Here is an 18,239-nt window from a genome sequence, read left to right as displayed (position 1 = left end):
AGACGGTCACCAGCAGAGTGACCAGCGTGAGGGTGGTAAAACACTGCCTCAAACTTTTCCCTGAAAGCGGTGTAAGTGGTCCTCTGGCGCATGAGCCACCCCGCTGCTGCCCAGGCACAAGTCGGACCCACCAACAAGGACAGCATAAATGCTATTTTGGCTTCATCGGTCTGATACGTGCGTGGGGAGCATTCAAACACTAATTCACACTGCATCAGAAAGTCCTGGCACTAATCGGGTGAGCCATCATACCTCTCAGGAATGGCAATGGTTGTATCAGGTCCACTTTCCTCAGGAGATGTGGGTGGTGCAGGACCGGCTGGAACCACGGGCGTGGTGGTCACGGGGAACTGGATTATCCCTGCCGTTTGCAGGGCTTGATGCAGCGTCCTGATTGAGTCTTCCAGTCGTGCCCGTGACTGTGCATGCGCACTGATGATTGCCCCCTGGGTGGCGAGCGCGTTGCGCATCTGGGCGAGTTCTGCTGAGTCCTGGTAAGAGGCGGAACCTTCTGTCATAGTTTCGTTCCACTCGATGACGGACTCAAGTGCAGAGTTCTTCAATGCGATGTTTATTATAACAGACAGACGTAATCCAAGAGAGAAGTCGGGGACAGGCAAAGGTCAGACGATTGGCAAACAGGATACACAGGGCAAGGCGAGAATCGTGGTCAAAGAATAAACAAGCAAAGGTTGAGGCAAGAAGGAGTTACAAGTAACACAGTCAGGAGTGCAAGAGAAGTCGTTGAACAAGGTTCCGCATTGTCTCCTCCTCGGCGCCCCGCGCCCCTTTTTATCTTCTGTTCCATCAGGGAACAGCAGGTGTCGCCAATGCACTGGTTGATGGAGACGTAACACCAGGTAAATATGGTGGTTGTGTATTTGGCTCTTTGACCTCTGTGACATGAACATTTGTTCAGCAGAACAATACAGAAAGTCAGATAATAAAAGTGTGACACGTAAAGGCCAAAACGTAGCAACACAGCAAACTCGACTCACATCAGTCATGGATACATCAGAGTGAACAGATGTGTCTTAAGCCTGGATTTAAAGACTGAGAAAGATGGGGTATTTCTGAGAGTCACTGGCAGACTATTCCAAAGTTGAGATGCACTAAAGGTACCCCCCACCCAATGAGATCCTATTGATCACAGGCACTTTAAGGGACCCTGCTTCCAATAGACAAAAATAACATCTTGGAACATAAGAATCAATGTCACTAAGGTAAGCTAGAGCAATAGCATTTACTACCTTCTAGGTGAAAGTAAAATTGAACTTAACTGGAAGCAATGCAGTATCTTTCTGTCCAGTGGTCCACCGGTCCTCTGGTCTCTAAGTGGATGCTATGCTGGAGCTCTATTCACCTGCAGTGCAGTTTCAGATGGTCACTTCGCTAGTGTTGCTGCTTCGATGGTGACTGAAGGAGTCAGAAACAGACCCTGGATTAGAACTCAGTCAGGCAGAGTCACACAGGAGGAGCTGGCTGCTTTTACATGTTTCTGGAAACTTCTTTCTGTATGTTTCTGCAATGAGATGAGAGTCAAGGGAGTGAGAATGGGAAGGTGAGCAGCATCATGCTCTCCTTAGGGACTCTTCAGGGATCAGTGGTGTGCATGGAGGGTGTGGTCTTTCACACCCTCGGTCACTACTGCCATGGCCTCCAGGACGCTCACAGTGGCCCCTCTCCAACACAAGGGTCCCAGAGAAACAGCTGGTCCCCAGAGATATGACCTGATCACTGTGTTGAAAAGACACATGAAAAGTCCCAGTTTGACCAGTGAAGCTCAGGTTGAATTGACCACACTGGTGGTCTGTGGGACATGGAGTCTGACCCACAGACCCGCTGTGGTGTTTCTCTCTACTTTTCTGCACGGTTCAAGAGTAGGATGAAGACTGGCTGTCTCTCCTCACCCACGCGTGTGGAACAACGTGGATTCGACGGTGGACCGTGTGTCTCCACTCTGGACATATCTCTGATGTCCTGTCCTGAGAGAATACACAGGGCCTCCTCCTCTGCCACCTCCTCACCCCCCCCTCCCACAGAGCCCAGCTAAAATGTGACTGCAGTGCCCCCTAGAGCATCGCAGCTGCAATTATTCTTGAGGAGGACTGGTGTTCTTACACTGATTCATTGAGCTTGATGTTTTTCTCCAATGTGACTTAAAATGTTCATCTACATGCACTTATTCACCCATTTATACGAAGTACCTTACTCAAAGGTACTACAGCTGGGATTCAAACCTGCAGTCTCTGGGCCCAAAGTCAGCAGTTATAAGCACTACACTACCAGCTGTTCCTGGAACTGTTTCATGTTCTGAATACAATCATTTCTGTTGGTGATTAATTAATCACACACATCCTCCAGCAGCTGCCTGTACGCATGACATAGAAATGCTAAAACAGGTCTGAAAAGGTAGCAGGTGGTGAAGGACTAACTTACGGAAAGTTCATGAGAACAGGAGACAAGTGGCTCTGAAAGAGAAGGGGCTGAGACCTTTCTTGAATGTGGAAGGGATTCAGCAACTCTGAGGGACATAGGGAGCTCATTGCATTCTCTTTATAACCTCTTGAGAGTGGGACCTCCAAGCAGCCACAGTGCTTCTGCTGGGATGTAGGGGGTGATCATGTCTCCCACAGGAGACAGCTTGTTGATTACCTGTGACCACCTGATCCTGGAAGAGCTGGAGTTCATAGAGATTCCAACCTGTGTGGTGCGATAGCAGGGTTCCGATAACACTGAGGCTGCGGTCACACTGAGACATACCGCAAACCAATCTACCTCCTCCTGCCTCTCTGGATTGGTGAGAAGGTTGCTGAGATGCATCTCTTTCAGGAGGCCTACGGTCAGTCACCTGGTGAGATCATTCCAAACCAGCAGGATAAGATGGAGAAGAACAGCGCAAGATGGAGCTAAATGTGCTCCCAGCACCAGATCATGTAGGATTTGGTGAAAATGTGAAACTATGAGTTTCCGGTGTCCTGGGAAAGACTCCTTCCTCTGAACAGTAAAACCCCAGAGACTGTTCTCCACAGACCCTGGAAGCGCCTTGTCCACAAACCCCAGGTGATCCTCCGCCAGAAACACAAAAGACGAGTAAGAACCCCTGGTCTCACAGGTCCTGATACTGACCATGAAGTCACGCTCAGCCCCTGGATCTGCTCAGAGAAGCTCTGGAGATGATAACATGCTGACAAAGAGCCTCGCTTTCACCACAGGCAAATCCAACGGCAGATGAAGATTCTGGAAGCGGAGAAGGATGTGATTTGAGCTCAGCGTTGTGGGAACGAAACACTGCGTGCGCAACTTGTGATGAAGGTGTCGTGCTTCAGAGGGTCTGAGTCATTATGATGGTCGTGCAGAAGAAGGAGAGTCCCCCCTGTGGGGGGCAGAGCAGTAAAACCTTATAGTGCGTTGATGTATCTGTGACTCGGGGCAGAGACCCCGCTGCTGGTGGGACGTCCCCAGCTGCAGCTCGGTGCCCTTGGACGAAGACGGAGCGAAGCCAAGGAGACGCCTTGCTGGGGCTGGAGGACGGAGTGGGTCGAAAGGGAAACTTCTCTGCACACAAGACTTGTGCTGATCTTTGTTTGAATGTTCATAAGTTGCTCATTAAAATGGGGGATGGGCTCACAAATTCCCCTCCCTGCTAAATGGTTTCCAGGATGGAGTCTGATTCCAACCAGTCTGGGAGAAATTAATTATTGCAACAGGATGTGAACCAACCGTCCTTTGGTTTCAGCTCCTGAAATGACAACCTCCGGGAATCCCTGACACATGAAACCCTCTTAGGACTGTGAGATGAAACCAGCTCACCAAGAATCTTCAGCACACATGGTTCACCTTCTTTGAGATCATTGAGGGTGCTGAGCAGCCTCAGTGTGTTGAAAAGATTTCAGCTTCACTGAGGACCTTTGAGATACTGAGATGACGAGATGACCTTGTTCGTTCCCAGGGCCCCAGTGTTCCTGATCCATGATGTGTGTTTATCTTTGAGCTTCCTGGGGATGGAGCTCCACGGAGCCACTTGGCAGGAGGAGCTGCAGTGAGGGAGAGGGAACCGGTAGAGGGAGCTTCACCTCCAAAACAGAAATGAACCTTTGAACTTAAGTGAAGATGGGCCGTGAGACGGGGCACCGATCCAGCTACGGACTGTAGGCAGCGTCACGCTGACATGGTGTTGCTGTCGAAGCACAGCATTCGGTGGAGACCGCAGCGCGGAATGATGCCATCATCAGAGTTCAGCATCGAAGGAGAACAAACCTTCATAAATAATGTGAAACAACTGTGCTCACACACACATGCACACACTGCCCATAAACACACATGACGTGGAGCGGGAGCCACAGCGCGTCAGAGCCGGAGTGTGTCGCAAGTGTGGAGCCGTAGCCAGCAGGTCGCATGTTCCCACCCCGTCAGTACCAGGAAGTGTGCGTCACTACGCCCCCCCCCCCCACCCCCAAGCTGTGACGCTCCCGGCAGTTGGGAACGGGAAGTTCCCCCAGGAAAGGCCCACAGCTGGAGAGCCGTCGGGCCGCACTGCGCTGCCCCCTAGTGGTCCCCTACCCCCAAGCTCATTGCTCTTGTCAGGGTCTCCTGTGGAAGTTAAATGATTGCAAAGTGTGTGTGTGTGTGTGTGTGTGTGAGCAAGTGTCACTGACTAGAGTGTTTGTGGTTCAGTTTCTGTGTATGTGTGTGTGTGTGCGCTCAGTGTAGACAATGTGCCACCAACCATGCTCTCACAGGGGGGGTCACACACACACCTTCCTCCTCCTCTTCCTCCTTGAGTCATGTGAACCGAAGATGCCGATGAAGGTCCAACAGACACAGACCCCTGCAGACCCCCATAAACCCCCTGCTGAGCTGCAACAAGAACAAAGATTCTTAGCATCTCCTGCACCTTGAACAGAAGTTACTTGATCGATACAAGAACATGAAGGCGGTTTTGTCTCCATGTCCTTCAGTCCATCCACACTGTCTTCCTCCCCGTGTCCTTCACCTTGTCTCCATGAGTGTCCTCTCTGCAAGCTCTTTGCAGGACACTCGTGTCCTTTGGGTCACACTCCTCCTCCCTGCTCTACCAGCATCCTTCCTGAGGGTCTCATTACACAAGATCTGCAGCAGAGGGTGCTGTCCTCAGGGACCCAGCATGCTGAGTTCTGCTGGTTGGGTTCCAGGCTGCTGAGCCCTTCAAAGCCAGCAGGGGGCAGGTGTGTGTGGGGTGCTGATGGGTTTGTTATGTGATGGAAACACACACAGAGTCCTGCAGAATGACACCAAAGCCTGGGAAAGTCCCGCTGAACTACTGTCTCACTGGGGCCAGTCCCTACCAGCAGGACCCATGGGTGAGACACGGGTGGAGGGAGCTTCCCAGATGTCCCACTGCCCGTTTTCCAGTAGGAAAGCAGAGGTGGACAAGCAGCCGGGGGAGGGACTCTTGGCAAAATGGTGACAGAGCACTGAGTGTGTGAGGAGGCGCACCAGGCTTCCTTCCTGCAGGAGACTTAGCAGATGGTGCTGGTGAGGGAGTTCAATTCAGTTCTCTCTCACACACACACACACACACCCCAAGTGGGGTCATGGCGAACCGGAGCCTAACCTGGAGCCAACACAGACACACCGGAGAGCAGGACCCGGCCAAGCCCGCTGTGCCACTGCATTCAATTCGGTTCTCACACACTGTCTAAACCACTTGTCCCAGTCAGGGTTGCAGGGAGCCAGAGCCTAACCCGGCAACACAAGGCATAAGGCTGGAGGGGGAGGGGACACACCCAGGACAGGACAGGACACCAGTCTGTCGCAAGGCACCCCAAGCGGGACTTGAACCCCAGACCCACTGGAGAGCAGGACCCAGCCAAGCCCACTGTGCCACCACACCCCCAATTCAATTTGGTTCAGTTCAATGCAATTCAATGTATTTTTACAGAGCTCCTCTCACACAGTGACACTGAGCTGAACACAGGCATAGAGCAAAGAAACAAAAATATCAGACAAGGAAGCAAAGAAGAGACTTTGCTATATAGTAAATTACTACAGTATCCATACAGTCATTAAAGCTGCAAGTATGTCTACTGTAACACACAGTAGCGCTGGTGTCTCACAGCGTCTGGGTGGTGTGAGAGGACGTGGGTTTGATCCCCGCTCAGTCTATGTGGAGTTTGCGTGGGTTTCCTCCGGGTGCTCTTGTTTCCTCCCACAGTCCAAAGGCATGCTGTTCAAGTTCCCCCATAGTGTGTGAGTGACAGAGAGAGTGTGTGTGTTCCGCTGATGTATGGATGAGTGACCCATTGTAAGTAGTGTATCTAACAGTATAAGTTACCACGGTGAATAAGGTGCGTGGACTGATAGTAACATTAAATAGAGTTAAATGGAAGTTGCTTTCGAGAAAAGTGTGTGATAAACAAATAAATACAAAAATGTAAACGTGTGTCTACTGGCTATGGAGGGAAGGAACAAAGACTCCCAACTGAAAGTCGAGTGCCAGTGTCACCCACCCCAAGTACCTCTGTTTCAGTGGCATTTGGAGATAAAAAATTTTTACTCATCCATAATTTTATACTGGTAAAGCAATCAGCTAAAGACACCACATGTGATGGTGATGAAGCTGAAAGAAAGAGAACGTGACCGCAGTCCAGGCAGGAATCTCTGGGACTGGACCCCATTGCGCTGGACGAGCCCTACAGAGAGCGGTAGAGCAGTGGGGCTCCGTCGGCGCTCAGGGTGTGAGAACAACAGTGCAACAAGGACTGGACAGCGACCGTGTTCCCGCCGCCTCTCTGCTCCACACACCAGTGCCACTGGCTCCCAGTTCCACCAGTTACAGCGGTAACACGTTCACTGGACGCTGTCTCACCGTCCCCTCATGTCGAAGTGCAAGAGCAGCATATGAAAGTGACTCCTCCTTCACACAGCCCTCATGACTGGGCACAGCAGTATCTTGTCCAGAGCGCAGTCAGTTCACACGCCCGACGCTGCTTCGCACTGCGGACGCTCCGTCGGTTCCACAGGACTGTGGCGCACTGGGGACACTGTCCGACTTCCTGTCACTTGGACAGTCTCCGCCAATCAGAGCGTCGATTACGGCGAATCCAGTGGACGGCTAGAGAGCAGACGGAGCGCTGAACGTCGCTGTCGGTGGGACATATAGACACACGCTGTATAAAGAGCTTTATTGAGAGGAATGTGCTCAGAAACACCCGAGGACAACGTCACAAAAATGTCTCCGACCCAAAAGGCTCAGAAGGACAAAAACATGTGAAGGCTCCGTTGGGCTCATTCCGCTCAGCTGTTCGTTCGCACAGCTGCTCCCAATGGAGACAGAAGAGCAGACATTGTGGACGGTGGTGTCTCGCTCTCGCTCTGAGAGGACCGAGAGAGTAAAGAAAGAGAGTGGAGGACAACAGCAGCCCAAGGACGGGTCTCCGGCTCAGATGTCTCTGAGTTTCACATGAAACCTGCTTTTCCCCGCGAGGAACGTGGAAATGGGACATGTCCATGGAGGGGGGGGACACGCGTCCGGGGGGTTCACCGGTCCGATGAGGGACGTCGAGCCACGGCGTTGGTGGAACCACTAACACCTGAGCTCCAGCCTCCTGCTCCAACAGGAGTGAAGGGAAACACTCGATGGAACATCTTCATGGGAAACAAGGTGGCAGGAGAGTCTCTCGCTCTCCCTCTCTCTCACGCACGCACACACACACCACGCCCCCCTCAAACCTCATGTGCAATAGGATGGACGTCCCCTTCCTGCAGCCAGGGGCGCAGCAAGGACACACTTCCTGGCTGTCCCGCCTCCCAACCGGCCGCTCCCTGCTCTGTGTGTGGAAATGCTGGGAAATCTCAGGGCTGGAGACGCACCTCACACACGACACACATACGGGGGGTTGTGGGAACTGGTGGAAACACCTAGAACTCAGGAGAGGCAACATCTGAAAGGTCCACACTTTAGCTTAGATTATCTTCACTGTGTTTCACAAGCTGTATCAGGACTCATCTGAACCCGCAGCTGAACCCCTGTCCTTCAGCTTGGAGTCGGGTGCGGAGTGGGGTGGAGGGTCACTCTCGTACCTTGAGGCCTGGAGTGCAGTTTTATGAAGTGACATATTTACATTTGTTCAGTTAGCAGATAGAACACAAACTTCACAGTGATGTATAACTCAGACTAAACAGACCAAGAGCTTTACACACACACAGCACTATGGACACACAGCTTGTGTGTGAGACACCACCGTGTTGCTGGTTCACATCCCTCCAGTAGCTCCTATAGAAGTGACATTCAAACAGCAGATACACAGTTAAACATAACAGATGGTGTTGCACTCATTGATGGAGCTGTCAGGAGATCAGGAGATAAGTGGCTCTCAGAGAGATGGGTTCAAGACCCCTCTTCAATGTGGGAGGGATTCAGCAGCCCTGAGGGCAAGAGGGAGCTCATTTCACCACATCAGGGCCAAAACTCAGAGCCTACAGACCTTCAGCATTGGACCTCTTTTGTGTGGGACCACCAAGCAGGCAGAGGTGGGGGAGTTCAGGGCTGCAGCGAGTGATCAGGTCCTGTAGGTTTTGGGGTTGAGATCCATTGATGGTTTCGTAGGTCGTAAGCAGTGTGTTTTATTTGATCCAGGCAGCAGTAGGAAACCAACAGAGAAAGAAGGAGGGGGACACATAGGAACACTTTGGTCAAACACAACTTGTACTGCGGTATTCTGTATCAGCTGGAGAGGTTTAGTGCAGAAACCAGAAGACCAGACAGGAGAGAGTTGCAGTGTCCAGGTGGCACATCACCATGGTCTGGACCACCAGTTGCGTACAGTCTGCTGCTACATAGGGGCCGATCCAGCGGATGTTCTACAGGATGTATCTGCAGCTCCGGGTTGTGGATTCGAGATGCTGAGAAAAAGACAGACTGGAGCGAATCGTTACATTCAGGCTTTTCGCCGATGGGGATGGTGAAACGACTGAGTTGTCCAGTTTGACAGAAAGTTCTCGACAGGAAGACGGAGCAGCTGGCAGGTGAAGGATCTTGGTCTTGGAAAGACTTTGAAAAGGTCAAAGGTCACATGATAGTCAGCTGGTCACCTTGCTCGTCCACTTGAACAGCGCCCACAGGTGGAGGACAGTGGAGCTGTGGATGGACAGGTGCCAGGAAGCGATGCAGATGGACGGTGAGACAGCCTCCTTTCCCGTAATTACTCAGGGTTGAGGAGGTCTGGAAATGGGGTCACATGACTCAGGACGGGAGTGGGGGGGCGAGGGTGGGGTGTGTCTTTGCCCGATTGCTCCTGGAGCTGAGAGGAAGGAAAAACACACCCGGCATCCAAGCTGCGTGTGATGAGGGCTCTGACGCAGCGTCCAACGGTGGACTGGTCACACCCTGCAGAGAACAGTGTCCAAGAGCAGAGTGCAGACCTCACACCATTCCTCCTCAAAGACATTTCAGAGAAGACCTTGCAAGCCTGCGGTCCAGCTACGGTCCATCTGTCAGACGTGGGGGCACATCACACACGTACAGGGGATGGGGGGGCTGAGAGCAAACACTGTGGTGTGATCTTACATTGTGCTTTAGGGTCACCGCTGATCCAATCGCTGGGCTTGTGTTGGACTCATGGGATTGTCCTGGGTCCAGACAGGAGATGTACTGCCCTCGTTTTTCACACACACACACAGACGGGCAGATGCATACGGAACGTTAATTTCACAGAAAAGGTTCAAGAGCCATAAATGAGAGGCTCCATGTGTGACCCCCCCCCCCCCCACAGGATACACTCAGCGCTCGAGCGTCCAGCTCTGTGAGGACCACGATGAATGAGCGAATCCTCAGACGTGTTTCTGTTGCTCTGACACTCAGCGATCGATTAACTTTCCTGGACTGAAGAGTAGCAGTGGGCGTGGGGGCGAAATCCCCCGTTTTCCTTTTCCAGGCCTGGCACGGGGCTGGGGGGGGATTCGGTCCACGGGAGGGGGACTGTGGGACCAGGTGCTGCCGACCCCAGCCTAAGTCACACCGTCCGCGGAGTCCGGAGTCACGGCGGCTCCTCGGGTTTGGGCTCTGTCCCGTGTCCTCTTGGACAGCGCGTCCCCTGACGGTAGTAAGACTAATAAAAATAGTAACCCTAATAGCCACAGTAACCTCTTCCACGAAACAGACCGCTCGGCTCAGGGATGGTTCCGCATGTTCACCCCTCCCCCACCTTGGCCTCATGAACCTGTTTAACAAGGGTTCGATTATTACTTTTTCACAGCATGGCTGCATAGGGACACCTGGGGACACCAGGGGACAGACCCGTCCTCCTCGCCAGTTGGGAACCTGCATCCACCCGCGAGGTGTCGGACCTCAGCCCCTGGCTCCACCCCCTCTGTCCGCAGCCAACAGAAGTGGGGGAGCGAGACCCTTGGCCCTCGGAGCGCCTCGATTCCCGCCAAGCGATGAGCCCAGTGACACGGGGCTGAACACGGAGCTGGTTGCACAGCCAGTGTTCCGGAACATTCCGGAGACACACACAGCTCTCGCCCTTATGCGTGCCTGTCCTGCCCCCTAGTGGTGGACTGGTGAACATCCTTGGCCTCTTTCTCATCCTGCTTTCGTTCTCTCTTGAAGCACAAGGCTGAATCCGTCTTCGTGTCCATATGGTGTAAAAGATTCAAACCCACAACCCTCATGATGAACCCAGGTCCAACCCCGTTCCAGACAGTGAGTTAGCGATGTGAAATGTTAGCGGAAGTGGCTCCGGCACCAGACAGGGACTGTGATCCAAGCCCCAGCTGAGGCTCCAGGGACGACGCCCCTTTACCTGATCGCTGTGGTCGCTCTTGCACGCTGTGCCTTAACCGTGTTGGCAGACATGGAGGGTGTCTGGGGGACAACGTTCGCCCCCAGCAAAGGGCTCGTCCATACAGGGCTACCATCGGTTTCCAGTGAGGTGTGTATGTGTGGGGGTCACTCATCGTTCCTCACTCGCCACTCATCAGTGAGCTCAGCGAGGACCAGAGCAGAACTGGTCCACTGATGACACAGCAGTGAACACAGCACCATTGTGTCCCCAAACCGAGAGAACAAAACTGTCCCACATGTCCCACTGAAAACATGCTGTGGCCAGCAGGAGGCGCAGTGCTGAGAGCTGCTTCCTTCGGCTCAAAAGAGTGGGTTCGAATCCCGCTCCTGCTCTAGTAACCTTGCTCAAAGCACTTACCCTGACTGATGCAGTAGAAATTACCCTGTACTGTACTACAAATGGGTAAATCAGTGTAAGCAGCACAGCACTGAAGTGCTTCAGAGAAAAGTGTCAGAAATGGTGTTTTACTGTGTTTTCACTTTACTGAGACTAAAATTAAAACTAAACTGAAATGACTGAAAATAAAAACTTGTGTTGAGTGGAGACTCATGTCCTCCTCGTCCCACAAACGTGCAACGTTCCTCATGCCACGATGGAGCATCAACAGTGAGGAGCTGTAAACAGTGTGGCAGTGAGTGTGTGCGTGTGTGTGTGTGTGTGTGAGAGACAGAGAGACAGAGAGAGTGGTCACTGAGAGGACTAAGAAGACCAACACGGTGTTACTCTCCGTTTGGGTTTATTCCCACACAGTGAATCAGACACAAGGAGACCTCGGAGGAGTGAAATCTCTCGAACCCTCAGCATCTCCCCAAAGCACCACGCTGTCCTGCGAGGGAATCTGTCCGCATTAAGTCGTCCACATGGCCTCACACGAGTTCTGCAACACGCAGAGACGAGTCTGCCTAAGAGCAGGAACACCGTTAGCGCACGTCTTACTGTCCAGCGGAACACGCTGGTCCTTCAGTCCCTCAGCCGCACGGTCACAGCTGCACACGTCAACGAGTCCCTGGTGTCCTGAAACGACCTGGAGCACCGAACGAGTTCATATCGACATGGCAGAGACACCTCAAGGGTGCAAAGGTCAGGGGTGTGTCCAGTAAAGGGTGTGTCCAGTGAAGGGCAGGGGTGTGTCCAGTGAAGGTGAAAGGTGTGTCCAATAAAGGGCAGGGGTGTGTCCATTGAAGGGCAGGGGTGTGTCCAGTGGGACTCAAAGCAGGGGCAGCTCGGGCGCTCGAAGAAGCTCCTGTCCTGGGTCCGAGTGGCGGAGAGCAAAGAGCGTCACACCTGAGCGGTATGCTGCTGGGATCACAATGTGGCTCATCTTGGGTTTTCGCTCATCCTCACACTCCTCCTCACGAATCACCTGTCTCACCTGACCTGAGATAAGCAAGAGGACAACAGTATGAAAACACACACACACACACACACACACACACACACACATAGCGCACACTGGACACACCGCTGAGCTGCACCCTTCTGTAGATGTGTTTTCACACGCTTGCTTTTATTAATTAATCAGACGCTTCTCTTCACCAACAGAAGAGGAGACCTGGATACAGACTTGTGATTCTACAGTACGGTGAACATTATGGTGAACTCCAGTCACTGCTGATGTTTCATGGACTATGATGGACATAATGACACTGCTCTTCAGGTTAGTGTGAGACACTTCCACTGTGAGCGCTGTCCAAGTTCTGAGGATTTTGAAACTGAATGCCTGTTCCTTCTCAGTTCTGTCTCCAATGTGGTTGAATGAGCTCCCTGTGTCCCTCAGAGCTGCTGAATCCCTCCCACATTGAAGAAAGGTCTCAAACCCATCTCTCTGAGAGCCACTTCTCTCCTGACAGCTCCATCAATGAGTCCAACACCATATATGATTAACTGTGTATTTGCTGTTTGAATGTCACTTCTGTAGGAGCTACTGGAGGGATGTGAACCAACAACACGGCGGTGTCACACACACAAGCTGTGTGTGTCCATATTCCAGTGTGCGTGTTTTTTGTGTGTTGTTGATATTTACATTTTACATTTATTTATTTAGCAGACGCTTTTCTCCAAAGCAACTTCCAATGAACTCTATGTAGTGTTATCAGCCCACTCACCTTATTTACTGCGTTAACTTACACTGCTAGATACGCTACTTACACTGGGTCACTCATCCACAAATCAGCGGAACACACACTCTCTCTGTCAATCACACACTTTGTTGATGGACTTCTGTTTTTATTTACTGAAAAAATGTAAATGCAGCAGGTGGATGTGATCATGTCTCCCTCTCCCACCACCATTAGGCCACCATGGTACTGACCTCCTACTGAGACTGTAGTCCTGACCACCTATTGTCACTGCAGTACTGACTGCTCACTGTCACTGTGGGACTGAGGTGTCTGTCTGTCTGTCTTTCTATCTATTTCTTGTGAGAAGGAGACTGACTGACAGCTAGCGGACGGTTCCTCTCTCACCCTGTACGTCCAGAACGGTCCACCGTGGGTCAGAGACGTCCTGAGCGAGCGAGTCCACGGATGTGTCCGCCGTCCACCTCTGCAGCACGTCCTCCCGGCGAATGAGGAGCAGTGACTCACTGCACAGCCGCTGGTGAACCACGGCCTCACTCACTGCAACACACAGCACTGACTATAGGGAGTGAACTGAACATGTACAGGATGCGTTCAGCAGGTTGCGAGGTGGCTAGAGCAGCCACCATTGGAATCGAAGGATGGGGGTTTGAATCCCACCTCTAGATGCAGTAATCAAGTAGCCAAGGTATTTATGCTCTGTTGATGCAGTAAAAATTACCCTAAAATCAGCATAAGTACGTTAACGTACAAATGTCACTAAGTAAATCCACTTTGAGAAAAGTGCCAGATAAATGATTGTTAATAATAATAATAATAATAATAATGTAATAAAAATTGCACCTGACCTGGGTGCAATGTATATCCGGCGGTGGGTGGGGTGCCACATGGCGTTGTAGCCCCTTGCAACAGAAACTGGCTCTTGGTACGTGGAATGTCACCTCACCTGGGGGGGAAGGAGCCGGAACTGGTGCGGGAGGTTGAGAAATACCAACTAGATATAGTTGGGCTCACCTCCACTCACAGTGTTGGCTCTGGAACCAAACTCCTCGATAGGGGGTGGTCCCTCTCCTACTCAGGAGTTGCATGAGGTGAGAGGCGCCAGGCGGGTGTGGGGATACTCACAAGTCCCCGGCTGGCTGCCATACAGTTGGAGTTTGCCCCCGTTGGACGAGAGGGTCGCCTCAATGCGACTTAGGGTCGCAGAGAGGAAAACTTTGACTGTTGTGTGTGCATGTGCACCAAACAGCAGTTCGGAGTATTCGGCCTTCTTGGAGAAGGTAAGTGGAGTTCTGGACAGGGCCCCACCTACAGACTCCATAGTCCTGCTGGGGGACTTCAACACTCACGTTGACAGTGACTGGAAAATCTGGCGGGGGGTGATTGAGAAGAATGGCTTGTCCAATCTAAACCCGAATGGTGAAACGTTATTGGACTTCTGTACTACTCATGGTTTGTCCATAACAAACACCATGTTCGAACACAAGGATGCTGATAAGTGTACTTGGTACCAGAGCTCCTTGGGCCAAAGGTCAATGATCGACTTTGTAGTCGTTTCTTCTGACTTCAGACCACATGTTTTGGACACTCGGGTGAAGAGAGGTGCTGAGCTGTCAACTGATCACCATCTGGTGGTGAGTTGGATCAGATGGCGGGGAAAACTGATGGACAGACCCGGTAGGCCCAGACATTTAATGAGGGTGTGCTGGGAACGACTGTCAGAGGACCTTGTCCGGAATGATTTTAACTCACACCTCCGGGAGAGCTTCTCCCATGTCCCAGAGGAGGTGGGGGACATGAAGTCTGAATGGACCCTGTGTAAAACCTCCATTGTGGAAGCAGCGAGGCACAGCTGTGGCCAAAAGCTTGTTGGTGCCAGCCTGGGCGGCAACCCGAGAACCCGCTGGTGGACACCGGTGGCGAGGGAAGCCGTCAAGCTGAAGAAGGAGGCCTTTAGGGCCTGGTTGGTTCTGGGGACTCCTGACTCAGCAGACAGGTACCAGCAGGCGAAAAAGGCAGCAGCAGCTGCGGTTGCAGAAGCAAAATCCTGGGCATGGGAGGAGTTTGGAGAGGCCATGGAAAATGACTATCGATTGGCTTCAGAGAGGTTCTGGAGAACCATCCGGCAGCTCAGAAGGGGTCGGAGGAGCTTCGCTCAGGCTGTGCTCAGCAAGAGTGGAGAAACGTTGACCTCTGATGAGGACATTGTTGGGAGGTGGAAGGAGCACTTTGAAGAACTCTTAAACCCGAGTGATATGCCTCCCTTACAGGAGTCAGGGCCAGAGGCTTTCGGGCTGTCAAGAGTCCATTTCCCTGGTGGAAGTCACTGAGGTAGTTGGTAAGCTCCACAGTGGCAAAGCACCGGGGGTGGATGAGATCTGCCCGGAAATGCTTAAGGCCCTGGATGTTGCAGGGCTGTCAAGGTTGACACGCCTCTGCAATGTTGCATGGACCTTGGGGACAGTGCCTTTGGATTGGCAAACTGGGGCGGTGGTCCCTATCTTTAGGAAAGGAGACCGGAGAGTGTGTGCTAACTATTAGGGCATCACACTTCTCAGCCTCCCTGGGAAAGTCTATGCTGGGGTGCTGGAGAGGAGGCTCAACCTCAGATTGAAGAGGAACAATGAGGATTCCGTCCTGGCCGTGGAACAGTGGACCAGCTATTTACCCTCTCACAGATCGTTGAAGGGGCATGGAAGTTCACTAATCCAGTTTACATGTGTTTTGTGGACTTGGAGAAGGCTTATGACCGTGTTCCCCGGGAAATTCTGTTGGAGGTGCTTCGGGAGTATGGGGTACCAGGGCCACTACTGCGGGCCATTTGGTCCTTGTACATGCGGAGCGAAAGCTGTGTCCGCATACTCCGCATTAAATCAGGCCTGTTCAGTGTGGGTGTTGGACTCCGCCAAGGTTGTGCCTTGTCTCCACTCCTGTTTGTGGTTTTCATGGACAGGATATCAAGGTGCAGTCGGGGTCAGGAGAGCATTCTGTGTGGGAGTTGAAAGGTGATATCTCTGCTTTTTGCAGATGAAGTTGTCCTTTTGGCACCGTCAGAGGGTTGTCTCCAGCACGCACTGGAACGGTTTGCAGCCGAGTGTGAAGCGGCTGGGATGAGGATCAGCACCTCAAAGTCTGAGTCCATGGTTCTCTCATGGAAAAGGATGGCATGCTCCCTCTAGGTAAGGGGAGAGAAATTGCCCCAGGTGGAGGAGTTTAAGTATCTTGGGGTCTTGTTCACGAGTGAGGGGAGAAGGGAGCGTGAGATTGGCCGCAGACTGGGAGCAGCGGCAGCAGTAATGCGGTCGCTGTAGCGGACTGTAGTGGTGAAGGGGGAGCTCTCCATTTACCGGTCGATCTACGTCCCTACCCTCACCTATGGCCATGAACTTTGGGTAATGACCGAAAGAATAAGATCCCAGATACAAGTGGCCGAAATGAGTTTTCTCCGCAGGGTGCTGGGACTCACTCTCCGTGACAGGGTGAGGAGTTCGGACATCCGGGAGGAGCTCAGAGTAGAGCTGCTACTTCTCCAGATTGAGAGGAGTCAGGCATCTGATAAGGATGCCCCCTGGGCGCCTCCCTTTGGAGGTATATCGGGCACGGCCAACTGGGGCGAGGCCCCGAGGTCGGCCCAGGACCCGCTGGAGGGATTATATCTCACAGTTGGCCTGGGAACAGATGGGGATCCCCCAGGTTGAGCTGGAGGAAGTTGCGGGGGACAGGGCGGCTGGGCCTCTCTGCTCTCCCTGCTGCCACCGCGACCCATTTAGGACAAGCGGGACAGAAGATGATGATGATAATAAAAATAATAATAACACTGAGAGAAACACAGGCTAGGAAAGCAAGGAACACTCCTCTCACCGACTTCCAGGGGGTTACTCATGTAGATGGCGTCGGGCGCCACTCCAAACACCAGCTGGTGGTGCCAGGCGTCCGGCATCTCCTCGCCCTCTGGCACGGCCAGCTGCATGTTCATGGTGGCCACCGGGACGGCGCCGCAGCGGATCCATCCGGCCAACCAGGACACGAGCTGCACCCTGCGGCGGGGGTGGAAGGGGAAAAAGCGGCCGAGGACCTTCCCCCTGCTGGCCAAATCGGCACCATCTATCAGTTGCTGGTGGGTGGCACCTGGGGGGGGGTCAGAAACGCACACAGCCAAGTCAGTGTCGGTGCTTTGGCCATCGCTACGGTCGCATCAGCATCTGCGTTCCGGTCATTGACAACGTCATGTCAGCGTCCCTGTTCCACACCACACGCACGGTCTGCCTGCGGAGCTCCAGTACCGGCCTCGCTGCGTGACAGCAGGTAGTCCGGCAGCGGCGCCTCGTTCCTCCTTAACCGCGTCTGGACGCAGCGCTCGGCCGTTTCCGGGGTCACCGGGACCCCCAGGGCCCGCAGAACGTCCACCAGCGCCGTGGCGCCGCACGCCGACGCTCCGATCTGCAAAGTTGACCGTTCCACGGCCTCCCGGACGGACCACAGCATGGCGACCGCCTCGTCGCCGGAACCCCCAGGCTCCATGGTAAACCCGGGGCTGGTAAACAGGGAGCCAAGCAATCAGCATGTCACAGAGGTAAACGCAGGTAAGGTACGGTTACCATGCTCTTAGTAAAACATCATTGGTGTTTGGGGGGTCGGAAGGAGCTGCTGTGGAGGCACCTGGACCACCAGGCTACCTGTCGGTGCAGTATGCAAATGAGGGAGGGTAGGGGGTCCCGGTAGGGGGTCCCGCCCTACGACACTAACGGGGACCCAAGGCAGAGGGACTGAGTCCCCACGGACCTCAATCAATGAGTCAGTAAAGATGAAAGAATGTCGCAGTGATACAAAGTAACGCGGTCGTGTTACACATCAAAGGCGCGAGCTACGCAGCAGCAGCAACAGTTACCACAGTGAATCGCAGTGACTCGCAGGACAGGAGCACGAGCTGAGGACACAAGCAGCGCACGTAAGTTCGTAACGTAGCGAATCAGTCAAAAGCGCCACCTTCCACTGGGTTCGAATCCCAATCCCACCTGCTCGAGACACCCTCCCGTCGCGATGGGCTACAGTCAGTGGGATCATATTGTGACCGTGCTGTATATTATAATATAGTATCATACTATGGTAAATCAGAGTAAATAAAATGGTCCGTAGGGACAAGTGAAGTGAAGGACAAGGAAGAAAGACACGAATAAACCTGTGTGTGTGTATCACACACGACACGAGAGGAGCGACATTACCGCACCATTGACCACAAGATAAACGGTACTTGTAGTACTAGTAAACACTGCACATGATTTTACTTCGATGTACCTTAGCTTTACAGCTACTTCCGGGTTCCCATGGTGCT

General features: G+C 52.8%; 1 protein-coding gene across 1 annotated transcript; it reads right to left on the bottom strand.

Annotated features, from left to right (window-relative positions):
- Window positions 1–11,559: 11,559 nt before the first annotated feature.
- On the bottom strand, window positions 11,560–18,239 carry LOC114912184 (uncharacterized). Its single transcript, XM_029257836.1, has 5 exons — window positions 18,203–18,239; window positions 17,191–17,441; window positions 16,769–17,035; window positions 13,295–13,447; window positions 11,560–12,206 (listed from the first exon to the last, which is right to left on the bottom strand). Exons 2-5 carry the CDS (start codon window positions 17,426–17,428, stop codon window positions 12,037–12,039), a joined length of 828 nt encoding a protein of 275 aa, XP_029113669.1. The 5' UTR covers window positions 17,429–17,441; window positions 18,203–18,239; the 3' UTR covers window positions 11,560–12,036.

Source organism: Scleropages formosus, chromosome 14 (assembly GCF_900964775.1).
Source record: "Scleropages formosus chromosome 14, fSclFor1.1, whole genome shotgun sequence".
NCBI classification, from domain to species: Eukaryota; Metazoa; Chordata; class Actinopteri; order Osteoglossiformes; family Osteoglossidae; genus Scleropages; species Scleropages formosus.
The sequence above is the reverse complement of the archived record's forward strand: the minus strand, read 5'-3'. Positions and strand labels throughout refer to the sequence as shown.

Bases quoted from the DNA above. Each gene is read 5' to 3' on its own strand.
- LOC114912184 (XM_029257836.1), bottom strand. From the start codon at position 17,428: ATGGAGCCTGGGGGTTCCGGCGACGAGGCGGTCGCCATGCTGTGGTCC. The intron at 17,036-17,190 runs GTACTGGAGCTC...ACCCCCCCCCAG, and splicing joins GCTGTCACGCAGCGAGGCCG to GTGCCACCCACCAGCAACTG. The intron at 13,448-16,768 runs GTGAGAGGAGTG...TGTGTGTTGCAG, and splicing joins GAGTAACCCCCTGGAAGTCG to TGAGTGAGGCCGTGGTTCAC.